General features: G+C 36.2%; 1 protein-coding gene across 1 annotated transcript in view; it reads left to right on the top strand.

The window, feature by feature from the left end:
* MAP3K5 (mitogen-activated protein kinase kinase kinase 5) overlaps positions 1-21186 on the top strand; it is a 190631-nt gene that overhangs the window by 85674 nt on the left and 83771 nt on the right. The window contains exons 8-9 of the mRNA XM_026504878.4: positions 14141-14253; positions 20074-20233. Coding sequence (XP_026360663.1) covers positions 14141-14253; positions 20074-20233 — 273 coding nt within the window. The remainder of the gene's footprint in view (positions 1-14140; positions 14254-20073; positions 20234-21186) is intronic.

A 21186-nucleotide genomic window follows, 5' to 3' on the forward strand; every position in this document is an offset into this window, starting at 1 on the left:
AACTGAGTTTAGCTTTTAGTCATGAAGAGGTTGTTGCTTTTTAGCATGGCTGTTCAACCTGAAGTTAAATCTGAGTTAGAGAAAGCAGTAATGGTGTCTGTCTCAGGCTCTGGTGAGAGATGTTTGGGGCTGCGAGAGGGTATCACACAAGGTGAGACGGTGACGCTGGGTTTCGATGCAGGAAATATTATGACCCCAAAGCCTAGACTCACGTCCTAAAAAGAGGCCACAGAGTTTCTGAAGTGACAGACTTAACTAGAATGGCCCAAGGAAATAAATACTATGTACCGTGACTTGGAGAACCATGGAAAATTCATTGCGAAGGTTATCTCCACGATTCCTTTGTTAACCTAATCTAACAAAGAAGTAACCACGAAATAGTCGTGCTGAATTCACGTGCAGAGTGGCTTCCTTAGAACATTTTGTTATGTGCAGTATTTGTTCAATCAGTGGAAATAATTATCAATCTCTTAAACTTTAGAGTTGACACAAGGTTTCTGTATGTGCTGTTAACTGTTGCAGACTTAAGCACCTATGAAGAAAGCAAGGCTGACATTCCTTCTCCCATTTTACAAGCAAGGCCGTTGAAAACTCAAAGAACTTAAGTGAATTTTTTGATGTCCTATTATTAATAAAATAGCAAATCTAATTGTTCAGATTCAGTGTTGTTTTTACTACATCCTAGGCTCTCTTTCCTGGAATTTCCAGGAACAGACATTTCCGGGAATGTCTATACTGTTTTGTGGAAGAGGACTTTTGGGAGGCTGATGTGAGATAAATATTGAGTCAACACTTGGAAACAGTGTGATCTTAGGCAAGATAACCTTTAGAAAATTCCATTTTCTTACTTAAAAAATAAGAATAATACTTACCTACAGGAATTAGAATGCTCTTAGCATCTGATAAGTAGCAAAATACCTTACTCCGATAGGCTTCAACAATCAGACAGTGTATTGAAGTCTAGAAGTGAGGCTGGGTCTGGAGCAGGTTGAGTCAGCAGCTTAGAAATGTCAGCCGGGGTCTATTCTCTCATTATTGCTGTGGATGGCTCTGCCCTCGGGCTGGCTTTCTTAGGGTTGCTAAGTGGCCATGGTCATTCCCAGTTTGGCTACACCAAGGTCTATACCAATTCTTACGATTGGGAAAGCACACTCATAAAAACCTACCCCAGACTTCCCTTACTTTTCTTTACACTTCCAGTATTCTGTCGTCAGCCCAACACTACACAGATCACTGGGAAGGAGGACAGGATTGTCACAACTCCAACTGGCTTAGACTTATTGTTTTAGGAGGAATAAATGCTCTGTCGTGAGAATTAAAAGAAGCAAAGTATATTAAAGTCCTGGAATTTAGCAGGTACCTAGTGCTATAGCTTTAGTGTAGAATATGTGAAAATATTTTGTATTTCTTTATGTATTGTTATGTTTATCCACATTCAACATGAACACTAACTGGATTAAGTTTCCCTTTTCCTAAAATATTCTTAAGGGGTTTCTTTCTCTTCTTTCTGCGTCTAGCTGAACATTTAGCTGGTGAGGGAAAAATTACAGAGTTTGTATACTTAATTTCACATACGAGAGCTGTTGTGGGGTCATGTGGGATAGGCCAATCATGTTTGAAATCATATTTGGTTTTCGACGTGATGGTATTCTCATTCTTAAAGGGAGAGATGAAGTCATTTTCAGAACTTTGAAAGGAAATTAGGTGCCTGTACAGTATTCGTGTAATTATGTCTCTCCTGTTGTAATGCCAAAAAAGATCTATACCCAGGAAATTGAAAGCATTAAGCTGGTTTTTAGCATTAATATGTTCGTTTTTCCATAGTAACTTGCGAAAGGACAGACAGCTTTGCCTTATCAACTAATTTTCTTTTACGTCAGTGACAGTGCTATTCAAACAGCAATGTGTGCCTAATAACTACTTAGTTTTTACATTATTAATGGGGTTGGCTTTACTTTGGGAGAGTTATGTAACAGGCCAATCGACATGCAAATAGAGGCCAATGCCTATTTTCCATTTGCCAGATTAGCCCTTTTTTCTTTTCCTTGGCTTCAAGATATCTTTCTCTGTGTTATCTCCATTTCCACTACCCTCTGTGCCCCCCAGAGTTTTATCTCACCATCATTCCACTGACACCATTTTTGGTCAGTCCTTCATTGTGTCTGTTAGGTGAGTTTCCACATTTAGATTTTTTTTTTTTTTTTAACTCAAAGCCTGAAGAGTTCATAGTAACTCAGCATGGCCCCTAGCTCATTGATGTCCAGATGTAGATGGCTCCTAAGGGACAAACAGATGACCTGGAGATCTGGGTAGAGCATACCGTGTGCCCACAGTTGTTTTATAAACAAGCACCCTGGTCAATTGGTTGCATGCCTTGACCTTGCTTTAATGTCACCCCCAGCAAATGATAGTTTGGATGAAGCTCTGTGATAGCCTGACCAAGTTGGAATCCAGGAATGGTAATATTCAGGATGTCACTGTGGCGGTTCCTAATTGCAACTAACAAGTAGTGAGCACCTAAGGAGAGCAACTAAGGCTTGCTTTGGGTAACTCTGTTGTCAGAGGGTTGAGTGAGAAAAATAGATGTTTGCCAAGCATTATGCTAAAGAGGAAGGAGAACATGGAAGCATAGGAGTGATTTCACTCGGTGAATTAAAAGGATTGTTTCCAAGCCTGGCTGAACATCACAGTCGTTTATGGAGTTTTTCGACTATGTGGATACAGTTCTCTGCACCTGGAGATTCTCCTTAGTGAAGCCATGGTATTGAATAGATAACCACAATATGCTTATTCTCTTTTTAGCAAAGGTTTAGGTTTTCTCCATATTTTGCTGTCACTCCCTTCCTCCTAAATCTTTACTGTTCTTCACATCCTTAAAGAGCAGGTTTAAATCCCTGACCCCACTTTTACCTGCCCTTCAGAACTTTCCCAAATGTGTCTCCTCCCATCTTCCCAGCCTCCTTAGAATATGGGTTTTACATTTTAATTTGAGAGAATTGGCAGTTATTGGAAGGCTAAGTTTAGACTGGTCATAAACATATGAAAACTGTTCACTCTCAAGAGCAATCGAATAAGAACATGTTAAAATTCCAAGCTGTGTTTTCTCATTGTTATCAATTGGCAAAGATGAAAAGAGATGAGAATACTTTATTTTGGCATGAATGCAATGGAAAGGCCTCTCTCCTGCACTGCTCTTAGGAAAGTGAATTGGTAAGACCTTTCTGGAAAGCAATTTGGCATTATGCATCAAGAGCCTTGAAATAATTCATGTTCTTAAGTCCAGATATGTCCTTTGGAAACTATCCTAAAGAAACAGCAGATATGGAAGCAAAGATGTATTTGCAACATTGTTTACTATGTTGAATTTTATGGTAACAAAAAATTGGAAGAAACCTAAATGTCCAACATTTGGGGAAAATACTAAATGAAGGATAACCTCCCCATATGATAAAATATCATTCATTCAAAATTGTGGGTTTGGGCTTTGGTGGTAAAAATATAGGTGCCATAAAACTTAGCATTTTAACTGTTTGAAGTGTATAGTTCAGTGGCATTAAGTACATTCTCAGTGCTGTGCAACCATCACCACTCTCCATCCACAGCACTTCTCATCTTACAGGACTCAAACTCTATACCCATTAGACGACTCCCAATTTTCCCCTCTTCCCAGCCCCTGGCAGTCACCTCTATGAATGTGACTACTCTAGGTATTTCATATAGTTGGAATCATATGGCATTTGACTTCTTTGCAAGTGGCTTGTTTCCCTTACCATAATGTTCTCAAGGTCCATCCATGTTGTAACATGTGTCAAAATTTTCTTTTTTAAGCCTGAATAATACTCTATTTTATGTATACACCATATTATATTTATCCATTCATCCGTTGATGGACATCTGTCTTGTTTTCACCTTTTGGGCCATTGTGAATAATGCTGCTATGAACATTGGTGTACAAATATCTGAGTTTCCTGCTTTCAGTTCTTTTGGGTTTATACTCAGGAGAAAATGGTGGTTTTAAAAAAAAATATTTGGTAGTAACATGCATCATGATATCCAATCAAAATTTAAAAACAGATTATAAAAATAACATGATTCTCTTTAAAAAAAAAAGTCTATGAAGAGCAAATGTACTGGAAGAAGATAGTTAGAATTTGGGGTTATTTTATTTTCTTCCTGACTTTTCTGTTATAATAAGCATCATATACAAATAAGTAGTTTGAAATGAAGAGAGGATTCCCCCCCCCATCTACAGACCAAATTAGCAGAGTGATTTGGCACTAGTTTTCTTCTTATGCTGTCCTGCTTTGTCTGAGAGTTATTTTATGAGTGATAATTTAAGAAATATCCCTAGAGATGCAAAGCCCCATGAAATTCTAATTTAATTACTTTTATGTCTCCCAGAAAGAATCACAGCTGTTCTATCACAAAGCAGGAAAAATGACAGCTAAATTGAGAGAACTTGACTTGAGCTCAGTTTCTTCTTTGATAGAAAGTAGATGCTCTTTAGCTAGAAATAATCAACTCAAGAATATTTCCTTTATTCTTGACTTTGTTGAACATCTCAGTGCAGATGCAAAAAATGAACTGTCTTTGTTATAAAGACTTCATCACTCACTTCATAATCAAGTACTTGCCTCTTTTAGAGCTAGTTTGCAATCAGGTGATAAATACAGTTGCTAATAATAAGCTTAGCAGCCTTGAACAAAAATCCATTGCTTTGGAAGCTTGACTAAGAAGTTTGCATCTTTTCAATGTAATAATGAATTGAAGAATGCAAAGTATTTACTTTTTCCAGTAAACATTTAGTATTAAAATAGGAAAAAAATCAACAATAGTGGACATAACTTCATACAGTTACTCAAATGTAGTCACTAGAATCCTCTCAAGATGTGAATATCTGGCTTCATCCTTAAGATTTCTTTATTTCATGAAGTCATCTTTAATTTAGCTTACTCACCTCTAGCCATTTTATTTCTCTATCTTTATAGGTAGTTTTACACTATTAATCATTGTTTATAGATTTCTTAATGTAAGGACTAACGTTCACATTCATTTATCCTCTTGCTAGTTAAATGGTCAAGTTTTCAACAACATAAAACTTCTTTGGGGCATTTTTATGGGCTCATTCAGCAGTATTGCCATATCAGTCTATTAAAAATATTAGTCTCTAATAAGATCAATCAAATATATTTTGTGACAAACACCATTCTTTCCAAGAATGTATCAATACCTGTTTCTGTTGTATATAGAATATAAACTTTATCCTTGATATAAAAGCAGTACTTCCTGCTTTTATTTCTCATAATTTTTCCAGTTTCACCCAACTCCCTTTTACTAAAAAAACAAAATAAAACAAAACAAAACAAAACAAAACAAAAAACCCAGAAAGTAATTAAAAAGGACTAAAAAAATTTTTTTTGAACATACACCAAAGGATAGGCAGGGTGATACCAAGAAGAGAGCTCAGGTTTGGAATTGAGCAGAATTGGGTCAAGTTCCTACTCTACCACTTCTAATGTGCATGACTTAATATGTCCAGTCTTTAGTGTCCTGATCAGTAACCTTGAGAGAACCCTCTCTGCCTTAGTAAAGAATTGTCAGAATTAGAAATATTATGCTTGAAGCTTCTAATGCAATGTACCTAATAGGTGCTCAGTAATGAGGGGCAGCTATTACAGGTGTGTCTGTTTGGTATTGTTACTATTTGGTATTAATCACAGTTCTCTTGGGTGGAGAACATCATCTGTGCTATGTCATATTATTGTTAGAAATGTACTATCCCTGTTCATAGGAAGGCAATCGATCCCACCAATGACACCAGTTTGGGTGTGTGTCTTGACTGATGCTCATTTTGAGCAGAAGCTTTAAAAGTTGTGTTGTGGTTGTGCTGTGTGTATTTTTCCTTGGTCATTTTCTGGAGAAAACTGCTCCTTCAGTCTGAGTCCCAGAAGGAAACAATGTGATGCAAAGCTGAGCCAACCAACATAGAAATGTAGCATGAACAGGTATTGCTAGCTACTGGGATTTGCAAGTGTTTGATATTGTGATACATTTACCCTAAAATGACTGATACATCACCTTCAGCTAAAATGGATAGTTTCATTCTTTTAACATCTATATGTTAACATCTATATTTTAATGTTATTTTAGCATCGGCATTTTAACAATAATTTATCAAGTTTGAGTCTTAAAAAAAAACCAATGAAATGATAAACTATGTTTGGAAAATTAGCATCAAGGAACTAGAGAATACAAATATGCCCATAATAAGGATCAACGTGCTTGGTATAACTGACCTCCAAGCCAATAGGCATTTCAGTAGAGCATGAAAAAAGAATCATATGCTATTCTTCAGAAACAACTGTGTGCTCTCTAGCAATAAATTAAAGGAATTTCTCTTATAAGATGCTCAATAGACAACAGTGAAAGCTATACAAACCATATCCTTGATATTTTTATTAAATAGTAAATTTCAACAACTTTAAAATGTAATGTGGTGAAGGTGATATGCAATGCATAATTTAATGTGATCTAAGGGTGTGGCTTATGGTCATATGGTTTTTATCAAAGTCAAGGGTTAGACTACTGAAGACAGTGAATAGATTATCTGAGTCTTCTATGAACCACTGTATTTATCACTTGTCTCACCCTGGTTCTTGGTAAGAAGTGGATTCAGACTTTCTTCATTCAACAAGTATTTCATATTCACCTGCAACGTGTCAGGCATCCTGATGATTCAGGCATCGGAGACTCCGTGGCCAACAAGACTGACAAGGTCCTTGTCAGTCTTGGAACTTGCTCTCATGGAACTTACACTCTAGGGGGGGAGATAGATGATAGAATAAAAAGTAATTTCAGATTGTTATAAATTCTGTAATAGATATAGAATTATACAAAGTTTCCATTTTTTTCCTTAAATCATGTTACTATGTGGTTTTCAAGAAAATTTTCCATTTTACCTAACTTGCCATATTTATTGGCATAAAGTTACTCTGAATATCTTTTTACTTTTAAAGATTTTATTTTGGGGGCACCTGGGTGGCTCAGTCAGTTAAGCCTGTGCCTTGGGCTCAGGTCATTATCCCAGGGTCTTGGGATTGAGCCTTGCATTGGGCTCCCTCTCTGCCCATCCCCCTGCTTATGCTTGCTCTCTCTCTCTCTCTCACTCACGTGCATGCGTGGACTCATGCTCTGAAATAAATAAATCTTTAGAAAAATAAAAAATATTTTAAAAATTAAAAAAAATTTTAAATATATTTTATTTTTAAATAATCTCTGCACCCAGAGATTGGACTCACAACCCTGAGATGAAGAGTCACATGCTCTCCCAAGTAAGCCAGCCAGCCGAGCACCCCTCCTTTTACTTTCTTTTCAATGCTAATAAGACCTATACTAATGACCTCCTTTTTATTCCTGATAGTGTAGCGTAACAATAATTTATATTCTCTCTCTCTCGTTGTCTGATGAGCAGTTTGCCTTGGAGTTTATAATTTTATTTATCTTCTCATAGAACCAACCTTTGGCACTGCCAATTTTTTTTATTGAACTTTTTATTTCATTCATTTCTGCTCACTCGTTTATTATATCTTTCCTTCTACTTTGGGGATACTATGCTGTAATTTTTCTAGATGGGAGCTTACAGCATTGATTTTTCAACCTTGCTTTTTATCCAACATAGGCATTTAAAGGTATAAATTATTCTGCATCCCAGAAATTTTGATATATTGAACTTTCAATATAGTTCAGCTCAAATGTCTTTTCATTTTCAGCATGATTTCTTTTTGATCCCTGGGTTATTAGGAAGAAAGTTGCCCAGTGTCCGAACATACATTTCTTCCTTGTTCTCTAGTTTAATTCTCTTGTGTCAAGAGAACACACTCTGCATTATTTCAGTTCTTTGAAATTTGTTGGTAAGTGCCTTATGGCCCAGGATATGGTACACCATCGTCGGGTGTAGTGTTCCACGTAAGTCAGTTAGATTAACTTGATTAATTTTGTTATTCAAATTTTCCATATCCTCATTGATATTTTTTGTCTTCTTGTTTGATCATCACTGAGAGAAGTTTTTAAAATCTCCAGCTATGAATGTAAATTTGTCTAATTTTTAGTTCCTGGCAATTTTTGCTTTTATATGCTTTGAAGCCATGTTAATAGTTATGTTTAGGATTATAAATTTTTTCATTGAATTTACCCTTTTATTATTATGAAATGTCCCTCCTATGTCTTGTAATAACTTTTGCCTTAAAGTTAGTTTTGTCTGATATTAATATATAATCACAAAAAACTTCTTTTGGTTAATATTTGAACGATACATCTTTATGCATCATTTTACTTTCAACTTAACTCTGTCCTTATATTTAAAGCATGTCTCTTAAATGTACATAATTGAAATTCCTTCTTTCTTTTTCTTTCTTTCTTTCTTTCTTTCTTTCTTTCTTTCTTTCTTTGCTGTTGTTCAATCTCACTTGACAAATCTCTTTTATTCATAATGTTTGGGTCATTTATATTTATTGTGATAACTGATATTTGCAGTTATGTTTACCATCTTGCTGTTTATTTTCTATTTGTTTCATTATTCTTTTTTCTTTTAGTCTTCCATTCCCCCCTTATTTTCTATTAATTTAGTGTTTTATTTTATCCTTTATTAGCCCTTTACTAATACTTTTTATATTATTAGTTTGGTAGTTCCCTAGAGATTGCCATCTACATCCTTGATTTTTATAGTCCACCTTAAATTTGTACTTTACCACCTCCTGAACAAGGAAAGAAACTTAGTGAAGTTTAAATATTCAACAGTTTTTGGGGCGCCTGGGTGGCTTAGTCATTAAGCGTCTGTCTTCGGCTCAGGGCATGATCCCAGCGTTCTGGGATCGAGCCCCAAGTCAGGCTCCTCCACTGGGAGCCTGCTTCTTCCTCTCCCACTCCCTCTGCTTGTGTTCCCTCTCTCGCTGGTTGTCTCTCTCTCTGTCAAATAAATAAATAAAATGTTTTAAAAAATTAAATATTCAACAGTTTTTAAAATGTTAATAGTTTTTATGTACAGTCACCTATTTACTGTTTCTGATGTTCTTTCTTTCTGCAGTTCAGTGCTTCAACTGGAATTATTTTTCTTTAGTCTGAAGAAGTACTTTTAGTATTTTTTGTAGTGTGGATATGCTGGCAGTTAATCCTCCCAAGTTTTGCTTGTTTGAAGACATCTTTCTTATACTTTTTCTTTTTTCTTTTTGTCACTCTGAAAATGTCATTGTGTTTCTTTTGGCTTCCATAGTTTGTATTGCTAAGTCAGCTATCAGTTTTATTGTTCCTTTATAGGTAATGTATCTTTTTCACTCTGGCTGATTTTAAATTTTTCTGTGTCTTTGGTTTCAGCATTTAGACTGTGATTATTTCATTTTATCCTACTTGAAGTTTGCTGAGCTTCCTGAATCTGTGCGTTAATGTTTTCAACGGTTTAGGAATATTTTTGGCCATTATGTCTTCGGATATTTTTTGTGTTCTCTATTCTCTCTCTCTTCTTTCTGGAGTTACAATAATACATATGTTAGACAATTTAACTATGTCCCATATGTCTCATGCTTTGTTGTGTTTTCCCCCTTTCTTTCTCTCTGCTTCCATTTAGATACTTTGTATTGACCTGTTCGTTTCACCAAATCTGTCTTTTGCTCTGTCTAGTCTGCTACTAAACCCACACAAAGATTCTTTTTTTAAGATTTCAACCCTCTATTGAAATTGTTTATCTTTTTATCCCTTTTGTCCATCTTTTTCTTGATTTTTATCATATTTGTAATAATTAGTTTAAACTCTTTGTTTATAAACTCCAACATCTGAGTTATCTCTGAGTCAGCTGCTGTTGTCTGTTTTTACTCTGTTGTCTGTTTTTGCTCTGTTGTTTATTAGTTACATTTTTCTGACTTTTTGCATGTCTCATAGTTATTATATCCCATACATTTTGTATTTCAGAATTTTTAAGACTGAAGATGGTTTCTTTTCTCTCACAGAAAGTTCTCACTTTCCTTTGTTAGCCAGATAGGATAAGAAGCTGATGACTTCAAAAAATGCAATTGAGTTGGGGTTCCTGGGTAGCACAGTTAGTTAAGCATCTGACTCTTGGTTTTGGCTCAGGACATGATCTCAGGGTCCTTAGATTGAGCCTACATGGGGTTCTGCACTCAGCACAGAGTCTGCTTAAGATTCTTTCTCCCCTGGAGCGCCTGGGTGGCTCAGGTGGTTCAGCATCTGCCTTCAGCTGAGGTCATGATCTCTGGGTCCTGGAGTGGAGCCCCACATCTGGCTCCCGGCTCAGCGGGGAGTCTGCTTCTCCCTTTTCCTCTGCCTCTCCCCCTGCTGTGTGCTCTCTCTGTCTCTGTCGCTCAAATGAATACATAACATCTTTAAAAAAAAAAAAAAGATTTTTTCTCCCTTGCCCTCTGCCCCTCCCCCTTCAAATAAATCAATAAATCTTTATAGAAAAATGCAATTGAATTGAGTTGGTCTGGGTTTCAGTTTTAGTTGACCCAATCTGTCTTGATTTTGTCTCAGCTTTTGATTGAGAGTGAAGCAGGTCTCTATCTCCTTATCCCTAAGTACTGTCGGTGATCTGTATCTGCCCTTTGAAGTTTTGAGTTTGACTCTTTGTTCTTTCATTTCGTACAGCTCTAAAACTTGGTAATTTTTTTAAGGAGGAGACTGTCATATATTTGTTGCAGGCTCCTCTCACTAATGGCACTTTACTTCTAAGTCCTGCCAGGCTTGAGGAGATTTCACTCTGCCATCCCAGCCCTACCTCATCTCCCAGCCTCCTACACAACCCAGCATTCAACAAATGTCCTGTGGAGAAAACTGGCTATATGTTTGAGTCTCCTCCAGGTTTCATTCCATCATGCCAACCCATGCAACTATCAGAAAATCTACTAATTTCTCTTTTCCGTGGTAGAGTTTCAGATAGGAAGTTTCTCTGCCTATGCCAAGCCCAAGCCTCGTCTTGTGGTCAGAATGCGCAAACGCCCCTACAGAAGACAAAACAATTCAGCTCATCTTGGAAGGGCACTTTCCTCTCTGAAGTTTCATTTCAATGATGTTTTTAATTGTTGTTTCCATAGATCTCCAGTGTCTATAAAAATATGTTTTTTATTATGTATCCTTTTCCCCATAGTTGGCATAGCAAAAGTGATGGCTTCTAAATAGACGACATCTACTTTGAAATTCTTCCCCCAGGCATTGAATATTCTTCTATAATTTAAATGGTATATAGCTTTCAAACATTTGGAATACATTTTATTCCATATCACACTTTATAATATTGTTGGAAATTTAGAGTGCTTTTTCAACTTATAACAAGTATCCTTGCAACTGAATTTTTGATTACATATTTGATGCTTTTCCTTAGTATAAATTCATAGATGTGTAATTGTTATGTCAACAGCTATGCATAATTTTTAAAAATTTTACAATTTTGATATATACAGGCAAATTTCAGCCAAGAAATACTCTTCTAATTTACTTTGACAGTGTGTGAGAATTAATTCCTGTGGGTGGTAGATTAATAATATATGACAGGATTTTATTTCTCTTGTAACACACCTACGTGTTATCTTAATCTCCAAGAGAATCCAGAAAATGTTAAGACTTTATCCTCAATACCAAAGTCATTGTCGTGAAGTCCTATGAATCCTAGAAAAATATAAATTATTAATTTTATTGGTATTTGTATTTTGGTTAAAAACATAAAAATTTTTATTGTTTATAGTAACATAAAAACAGACATAAGCCAAACTTTTCATTTTGGTTGGTTTTGGCACATAGGAAGCCCTTAGTCAATTTTCATTGATTGATTTGAGCATGTCTTGCTTTTTACATTTTTCCTTTAACATCTTTAAGAGAAATTCCATGTTCTTTGGTTTCAGGAGAAATGAAAGAATTTATTTGTCGAAAATATTGCATATCTTGATATGACAGGTAGAAAAGAAAGTATAGAACTTCTTTCTTCTTCCATATTCTTTTTATTGGGACCTTCTACTTGCCTCTGAACAAACACAAAAACCTTTGAGACTCACATGAGTCTAAGATTTAAAAATCACATCTTTCCTTTATCTGACTAGTTTTGAATATCAGTAGTTTGGGCACATGTTTTTTCCATCTTGGAATTGGGAAACGCCTATACTTCTGGAGAGATAAAAATGCTTTTTGATCACCAAGAAATGACGCACTTGAAAATTTTCTATTCTTCCTCCATCTCCATAACTATTTGAGCCAACTAGTTAAGATTTAATACTTACTTGATTTTTGTTTCATTCAGAGATATTTGTTCTTTATTAAAAGTAAGACCCAGGGTACCTGGGTGGCTCAGTGGGTTAAGTGTCTGACTCTTGGTTTGTTTTTGGTTTTGTTTTTTTAAAGAATTTATTTATTTATTTGAGAGCGAGAGACAGAGATAGCGACAGAGAGCACAAGCAAGAAGGAGAGGGAGAAGCACGCTCGCTGTGGAGCAGGGAGCCTGACGTGGGGCTAAGTCCCAAGGACCCTGAGATCATGACTTGAGCTGAAGGCAGACGCTTAACCGACTGAGCCACCCAGGTGCCCCTGACTCTTGGTTTTGACTCAGGTCATGATCTCACAGGTGGTGGAATAAAGTGCTGCATCGGGCTCTGTGCTTGGCTCGGAGTCTGCTTGAGATTCTCTTCCTCTGCCCCTCTCCCAACTCACACGTGCACACGTGTTCTCTCTCTCTCTAATAAATAAATAAATCTTAAAAAAAAAATCCCTGACTATCGTGCATTAAAAGTGACTATTGTGCGTTAAAAAAAAGTAAGATCCTTAAAAAGGTCACATGATCCTTAATATCCAGAAAAATGTACTTTTTCTTTCCTTTTGAAGTTTAACTTATCATTTTAAGTTATGGAGAATTCCAAGCATGTATAAAAGCCAAGAGTATACTGTAATGCACACTGCTACGCCTGCCACCACTTCTGCTATTCTTATCTTTTATTTTAACAGTTAATGATTTAGATGGGAAAGCCTTTATCTTGGAATTGTAATGTATTTTTTTCTATATACCTTTTTTTGGTATCATCAAATGGTCATTCATTCAGTATGTAGTGCTTAAATTTTCCTTAATTTGATTTTTTAAAATAAAGATTTCATTTTTCATGTTTGTCTCAAGCAATTTCTAATGGTCACCAGGGTGTTTATTTTAATTTTTTTTTCTTCATCCTCCCAAACGTAATAATATTGAATATTGTTGTCTGTTAAATGATGTGTGTGAGGAAATCCTTGGACAGAATCTAAGAAGTATTACTTTGAAAATACAGTGGATGTGCAAACACTGAAGTCTTTTCAAATGTTGAAGTGTTTTTCAAAAGTTGATGTTTAGTTTCATGCATATTCAGAAAAGGGTTCTATTCTCTTTGAGCCAAAATTAGTATGCACAGGCACCGTCTCTGCTTTCTTTATTTCTTAGTGCAATTGACATTCTTTATTTCATTTCTGCATCACTCTTATGAAACTCATTGTTTCAGTGTGTTACCTAGATGGTCCCCTCGTTGCTTTGTGTATTTTTAAGGCTTTTTATTTTATTATTTTTTTAAGATTTTATTTATATTTATGTGACAGAGAGACAGCCAGCGAGAGAGGGAACACAGCAGGGGGAGTGGGAGAGGAAGAAGCAGGCTCCCAGCGGAGGAGCCTGATGTGGGGCTCGATCCCATAACGCCGGGATCACGCCCTGAGCCGAAGGCAGACGCTTTAACGATTGCGCTACCCAGGCGCCCCTTTTTAAGGCTTTTTAGAAACCACTTTTAAAGATAGGTACAGGGTTCTTATTTTTTAATTACCACTGCTTACACATGTGTACACACACGCACAGTCACATTTCTGAGAAATTGTTGAAAAGAGGATTTTTTTTAAAAGACAGAGGCCACCGTGATAAAGGTGAGCTAAGCAGGGAAATGCAGTGGAGCCGAGGGCGAGGAAAGGCAGTTACTTAAGCATTAAATCCTAATAGCACAGCACACTACATTCTGGGGTGAAGGCCAGTGGAATATTTTTGCTTGTTCAGGCATTGGAGTTATGCAAACAGAAGCTATTGCACACGCAGAGTTTCATGATTGAGGAAGTAAACTTGTACATTTGTTTTTTTTAATAGGTTCAAAAAGGCATTTGAATCTGAGCCATCACTACAGTCAGGAATTAATTACGCAGTCCTTCTCCTGGCGGCTGGACATCAGTTTGAGTCTTCGTTTGAGCTCCGGAAAGTTGGTAATTGTAGCTTGATATTTTACATGGAAATCGAGAAACTGGACCCAACTTGGTACAAAGAAAAAGAATCACCGATAGATAGACCCTTTGCTTTTTATGACTACTTCTATAGAATTTCTCTTACTGTATCTCCTTGTTTAGTGTTTCATACTATTGTGCAGAATCCTGATATTGGGATGTAATTTGGCTTTTAGTTTATTTTGCCTGTTTCTAAAAACACCCTGGTTAATATTTATTGTTCCAGTGCAAACTAATATTGAAAATACGGGCTCTGCATTCAGTCCCAATTTCCCAAATAAGGTAGTGTTCGGAACATCAGGAACATTTCCTATTTTAGATTTAGAGGAGGAGGAGGAGGGAAGAAGGAGAAGGAGAAGGTGAGGAAGAAGTAGGAGAAGATGAAGAAAAGACCTCTGATATCTTCTATTTCTGATTCTCTTACACACCTTCAAGCACTGTGATTTCAGTGGTGTGGGAGGTGGGGCCTCCCAGAGCCCCCAGAACAGCAGGTCAAGCAGATGGCAGTGTTGGCAGTGACTGGTCTCCTCAGAGACCATCTCTGAATTGTAGCCATTGATAGAATGTGCTTTCGTCCCTTTTATCTGTCGAGATTGTCTCACCTGCTCACCCTTCTTTGGAATTTGAAGATTTACTGCATCTTAGTGAATAAATTTTGTGTGATTTTTTTTCCTTCTGGCTTTAATAACATTTTTAAAAGTTCTGTGTACTGGAAACTGTCTATGGTACTGAGATTTTGCTCTCTCAGTTTCTAAGCATTCTCTTCCAGAGAATCTTTCCAACTCTTGTAGGAGTCATTACTACAGACCTAGAAATATTATGCCGTATTTTTCATAGAGGAAAAAAATTGATCTTGGTGAATCTATGAATTGTAGAAGAACCTTTTCCTTTAAAGATTTTTAACTAGAGACTGTTTCTGTTTAAGTTTCCTTCAAGAAAAATGAGTCCTGGACTTTTTTTTTACATTATTGGGGAAGGGCTTATAAAATAGCCATGTGTAATGTTCTGGAAAATCCTTGAGAGCAAAGTTTGAGTATTAAATAAGTTTTTGAAAGGGCCCAGCCTGAAGGAATGATAAAATACTTGTTGCTGGGGCGCCTGGGTGGCACAGCGGTTAAGCGTCTGCCTTCAGCTCAGGGCGTGATCCCGGCGTTATGGGATCAAGCCCCACATCAGGCTCCTCCACTATGAGCCTGCTTCTTCCTCTCCCACTCCCCCTGCTTGTGTTCCCTCTCTCGCTGGCTGTCTCTATCTCTGTCAAATAAATAAATAAATAAAATCTTTAAAAAAAATACTTGTTGCTGGTAGATTGCACTGATATTCAGTGCACAAAGCTTAATTTGAAATAATTTTTTCAGTTGGTAAATGAAGAGAAAACACATGGCAACTTGTACTCAGGAATTATGAGTATAAAAAAAATTTGTATCTAAGGTTGATTTTCAAACTCTACATCAGCCAAAACTCTTTAAGTACCAGTGATCTAAAAATAATTTGTACTGCTGTGTTCTTGAACTTAAGGTAAAGTTTTATTGAAGCCTCCAGATCATTACAGGAATTGACACTGATTTGCATGTGTTGATAGAGCAATAACACCGTGGCTTGAAAATGTCCCTACTCTAAATTCTCATTTTTAAGTTAAATATAGATTAAAATGATCAGCACTCTGCTAAGAGAGTAGATCTCATTGCAAAATAGAAATGATAATTATGTGATGTGATGGAAGTGTTAGCTAACACCATGGTGGTAACCATTTTGCAACATGTGTAGGTGTCGAAGAAACACATTTTACACCTTAAACTTACACAATGTCATATATCAAGTGTATATTGTAATAAAGCTGAGGGAAAAGAAGAGTGGTCAGCGCTCTGAGGTTTAAGGAACTATGATTAATATAACTTTGTAAAGAAAACATACCTAATTTTTTTCCCAAGAAGAACTCATTCATAATATATGTTAAGCAAGCATTTGGAAACATATAAAATAGAATTTTTAATTTTGGAAAGTGCAAAACATATACAGACTTAAAATGTGACTTGACAATGACTTTTTAACTACTTCAAGAATCAAATTTTAGGTTTCTAAAATACTGTGACATACACTCCAAATTATGGGTCCTTCGTAACTAAAATGTAATTAAACCTCGCTACTTTAGAGTCTATGATAAATTATGCTCATCACCATAGGCTGACCCAAAGTTAATTTTGTTATGGTAAAGTAGAATTAAAAGGTTTTCAAAGAAAAACAGATTGACTAAATTGTCTAATATAATATTTATAGTATGTAATAAAAATAAGATTAATAACACGTTTTGCATATTTTAAAGATATACTTTTTAAAAGCATTTTTAAATGCTCTAATCAAATTTCTCACTGATTTATATCTTCTTCTATTCCTTCTCTTGGCCCCCTACAAATGTACAAATTAGCCTGAATTACTGAGTTCCCTTTAGTAATCAGACTTTTTTTAAATGAAATCCCTTCCTTAGATGCATTTTGAAATTTTGATCTATTTATAAAAGGTAAGCAATTAAAAATTAAGAACCTTGGGGGGCCTGGGTCAGTTAGGTGTCTGCCTTTGGCTCGGGTCATGATCTTAGGGTCCTGGGATTGAGCCCTATGTCCGTCTCCCTGCTCAGTGGGGAGTCTGCTTCTCCCTCTCACTTTCCCTCTGTGCATGCTCTCTCTCTCTCTCTCTCAAATAATTAAATAAAATCTTAGAAAAAATAAAAAGAAATAAAAGTTAAGATACCAAAATATAACCACTAAATCTGAAGCATCTAAACATATCATCGTAAGTTTAAGATCGCTAAGGTAAGACCTGATTCTTAACTCTGCTAACCTACTGCCCCAAGACTCTCAATTCTAGTTGTGTGCTTGTTTGAGGTTAAGACTGTTTCATGATCTATGTTTCACTTTCCCAGTTTTTGAATAATCATTGATGTTTAGACTACTCAGAACTAGAATTTGAAAACACAGAACCACATCTTACATGTTCTTCCTATTTTCAGCTTCACAAGACTTAAAATTAATATTCAGACGTTAGCTAAATAACAGATGATTTTCCCATCTTTTGCGGACTTTTTCAACTATGACACATTTTATGCCGAGAGTCAGAATTATAGGTTTTGGTCTCCAACAATAATGATGATGTAATAAAAGAACATTGTGCTTGGAATTGAGACAAACCACTATTTGAATCTCATTTTCAGGGAGCAATAAAAATGAAATCTGTATTACTGAATATGAAAGGCCATGATTCTATAATGATAATTCTAAAAAGGAAATCAAAACAAAAACAAAATCCATCACCAACCACAGAATAAGTCATTTGTCCTGTATGGAGGTGACCGATTTCTTAGATAATTGGAAATTATAAGGAAGAAATTAGGTACCTTCCCTTCTTTTTTAAGAATTATTATAGCTCATCTGGCTGATGCGGTAGAAGCTCTTCTTAAAGTATGCCACACACCAAATGTATTATTCCAAAAGAGAATATTCTCTTCAAAAGAATTCTAGTTAATGAAGTAGAATGATAAGGCTGACAATGATAGTGATGCTGAAATAACGATTCCGGCAAGGATCATCAATTAGAACTTAAATCATTAAATGAAAAAAATTTTTTTTAATTTCACTTTACCGTATTTACCTGATATCAGAGCTCCCACACAGATTGCTTGTTAGTCACAAAGTCACTAATGTGCCCATACAGTCCATTCTATATATGCCCTCCAGGGAGTTGGCTCTCAGTGACCCAGCCGGCATCCCTCAGAGTGAGATGGCCCAACAGTACCTCTTCATACGATGAGCATGGAGTAAGCAGCATGTCCTGTAAAAAAGTCTCGCTGAAAATGTTTAACCCAAATTTTAAGATCTAATATCCAGCTAATAGGAATCGCAGTGGCTATAAAAATAAGTCAAACAATACAAAAATGTGACAAATTCATGCCAAGGTCAAAGCTAAATGTCACCCTCATAATATGAACTTCGGGTATGCAAGAATAAACCTGACATTGTATTTTAAAACTGTTATTGTAATTTTACGATCACACATTTTCATAGTCCCTATTTAAACGTTTGACGTGAGTTGCTGCTAGATCAGTCCTTGGTTCATTGTTCTGAGAGCATGAGACAATAAAAAGGGCTCATTTTCAAATGAAGTTAGTAGAAACACCCATTTTTTAGTATCTCATTTTCCCTCTGCACTTTCTTCTTTCCTTTGTATTCATTGAATTTTTTATTATACTCAGATAGGAGATCGTGGACATTGTTGCATACCTGGGTGTATTTTTTCATCTTATGAAATTTTCAGGGGGCAAAGCCATTCTCTTTCTAACTTACCACAAAATGTGAAGGATTCCCAAATGGACTTTTCTTGAAATACTCAGAGCTTAAGTGGATTATATCATAAAAAGTAGCGTAAAGTTTTTTAAAGATTATTTTGTTTTGTTAAAGTATAATTTTGCAAACTCAGGAAATATAGAACATTGTAAAAGATTTTTAGGGGTGCCTTGGTGGCTCAGTCGGTTGAGTGTCTGACTCTTAATTTCAGCTCAGCTCGTGATCTTAGGGCTTTGAGATCGAGCCCCGTATCAGACTCCACACTTAGCTGGGAGTCTGCTTGGGATTCTCTCTCTCTCCCTCTCCCTCTTTCCTGCTTCTGTGCACTCTCTTTTTTTGTTTAACTCTGTTAATATGGAAAACAGTAAGAGGATATGTCTACTTCAAAGTGCATTTTAGAACCTAAGGTATTCATAGATAATTTAGCAAAGAAATGTTAGGATAACATTTCTGAGTTTGATTTGAAAAAAACAAAACAAAACTAGTTCAGGCCCAGTAGGTTATAAATCTTAGGGATTATCTGTTTTACTAGACAAAAACTATTTGCATCTCTACTAAACAAAAACATGCAAGTTAACAAGTAGACTTCTCTAAGCCTGAGATCTTTAATAAATAGTAAACAGTGAGATGAACTTGCTACACTTTCCCTAGAGCGTCCTCAAGTGTGGCCTGATGCCTTTGTGAGATGTTGAGATGACATGTCCCACCTTTTAACCTTGGTCTCAAATCTCAGGTAATTTTCCTGATACTTTAATGTTGCGAATGCTAGTGGCACTTAACAATTCTACAAGGATATATTCTCTTTAAGCAAATGAAGGGTTACAAATGCAAAAATCATACAAGGCAGAGTAGAGACAAAAATTTGTAATGAAATTCAAAACACTGGGAAGAATCAAAACAATGTTGAAGAAGAACAAAGTTGAAGGATTTACATTACCTAACTTTCAAGTCTTGTTACAAAGCAGCAGTAATCAAGACAGTGTTGTCTGTCCGTTTGCTTACTTCTTTAACTTTATAAGTGTATACATGTTTTTGCATATAAAATTATTAAATATTGTAGCATTTTACTCATGCAGAATATATATACTGTATACTTTTATACTGCTACTGAGTGATAGGGTAGCATATTTCTCTTTCAAGTAACTAAAGAATCCATGACATTACAAGGGATGCAAGGTGGTTACATAACAAGATATTATCACCTTTTGATTTATGCATATGCAGTGCAAGCATACATTAAAATTCTGGAATGATGTACATCAAAGTGACAGTGGCAATTATCTTTGGATCTTCAAATTAAAGGGACTTTTTTTTTCAGAATTAATGTAAGCCCCTTTTATAATTGAAACTTAAAGCTATTTGAATCTGGAAGGAGGAATGAAAACTTAACTTTGGTTTTTAATAAAAAACTGGTTGGCCTGGGTGCTGTGTGTTTGTAACATTGTATTTCCTGATGATCTTCTAGGAGTGAAGCTGAGTAGCCTCCTTGGTAAAAAGGGAAACTTAGAAAAACTCCAGAGCTACTGGGAAGTCGGATTTTTTCTGGGTGCCAGTGTCCTGGCCAATGACCACATGAGAGTCATCCAAGCATCGGAAAAGCTTTTTAAACTGAAAACACCGGCATGGTAATAGTAAACTGTTATGTGTGTGAACAAGTACTTTGAATAAACAACCCTTCTCACTTATTTCCAAATTTTTATATTTGTTGAACTGACAATTAGATGATTTTCTTTGCTTACAGAATGAAATGCAGAATTTAGAGGAAAAACTGATATTCATAAATAAAGTGTGTTGAATATAGGTTCTGATGACTGGATGTAGGTGATGTCTGCTCCCTTTGGCTTAGCCTTTTCATGACACTGACCAACCCACTAGGCCAGGTTGGCCAGTGATACCCACAGGAGGCCAAATTTGACACCTGCGCATCGAATTGGTAGATTCACAGATTTCTGTGTCAGCCTCCCACATTTCTGCCCCAAACACACAACCTTTGTTCTCTTTATGATCCAGTTTCAGTTTGGGGATTCTTATGCTTGATTTTCATTTCTTTATGCTTAAAGCTTATTCATACCTTTCAATATTTCTTGTATGTGTGTGTTTTTCTAATTTCAAATTGTTCTTGGAGTGCCCCCAAGTCTCATCCTTATGTATGTGGTAATTGAAGAGATGAAAGCATTTAGGAGTGCATTTAGGACTATTTTGGAAAACAGTGCTGATTTTATTATGCATCACAGTAATGATTACTAGTTGTAAAGGCTTTAAAAGGTTTACCATGGTATCAAGAAAGGCTCAGGTTGGCTCAGGGCCTGGGCCACTGACTTCTTTCCATCAGAGGAACCACTTGAGGAAATGCTTCCCACGGTAGGTCCCCATGTCTCCACAAAGGCTTTCGGCACACTCAGGTCCTCTCATCAGCAGCCCCCCCACCCCCGTGTGTCACACCCATAGTGATCTTTCTAAAATTCATGTCTAACCCTTCCCGCCACCAAAATCCTTACATTAATGGAGTTTAATGGCTCTTCACAGCCTAGGGAATAAAGTCTACCTCCTTGGCTTGGTGAACAATGTTTGTCTTTAG

This window comes from Ursus arctos, unplaced genomic scaffold (assembly GCF_023065955.2).
Source record: "Ursus arctos isolate Adak ecotype North America unplaced genomic scaffold, UrsArc2.0 scaffold_13, whole genome shotgun sequence".
Classification (NCBI taxonomy): Eukaryota; Metazoa; Chordata; class Mammalia; order Carnivora; family Ursidae; genus Ursus; species Ursus arctos.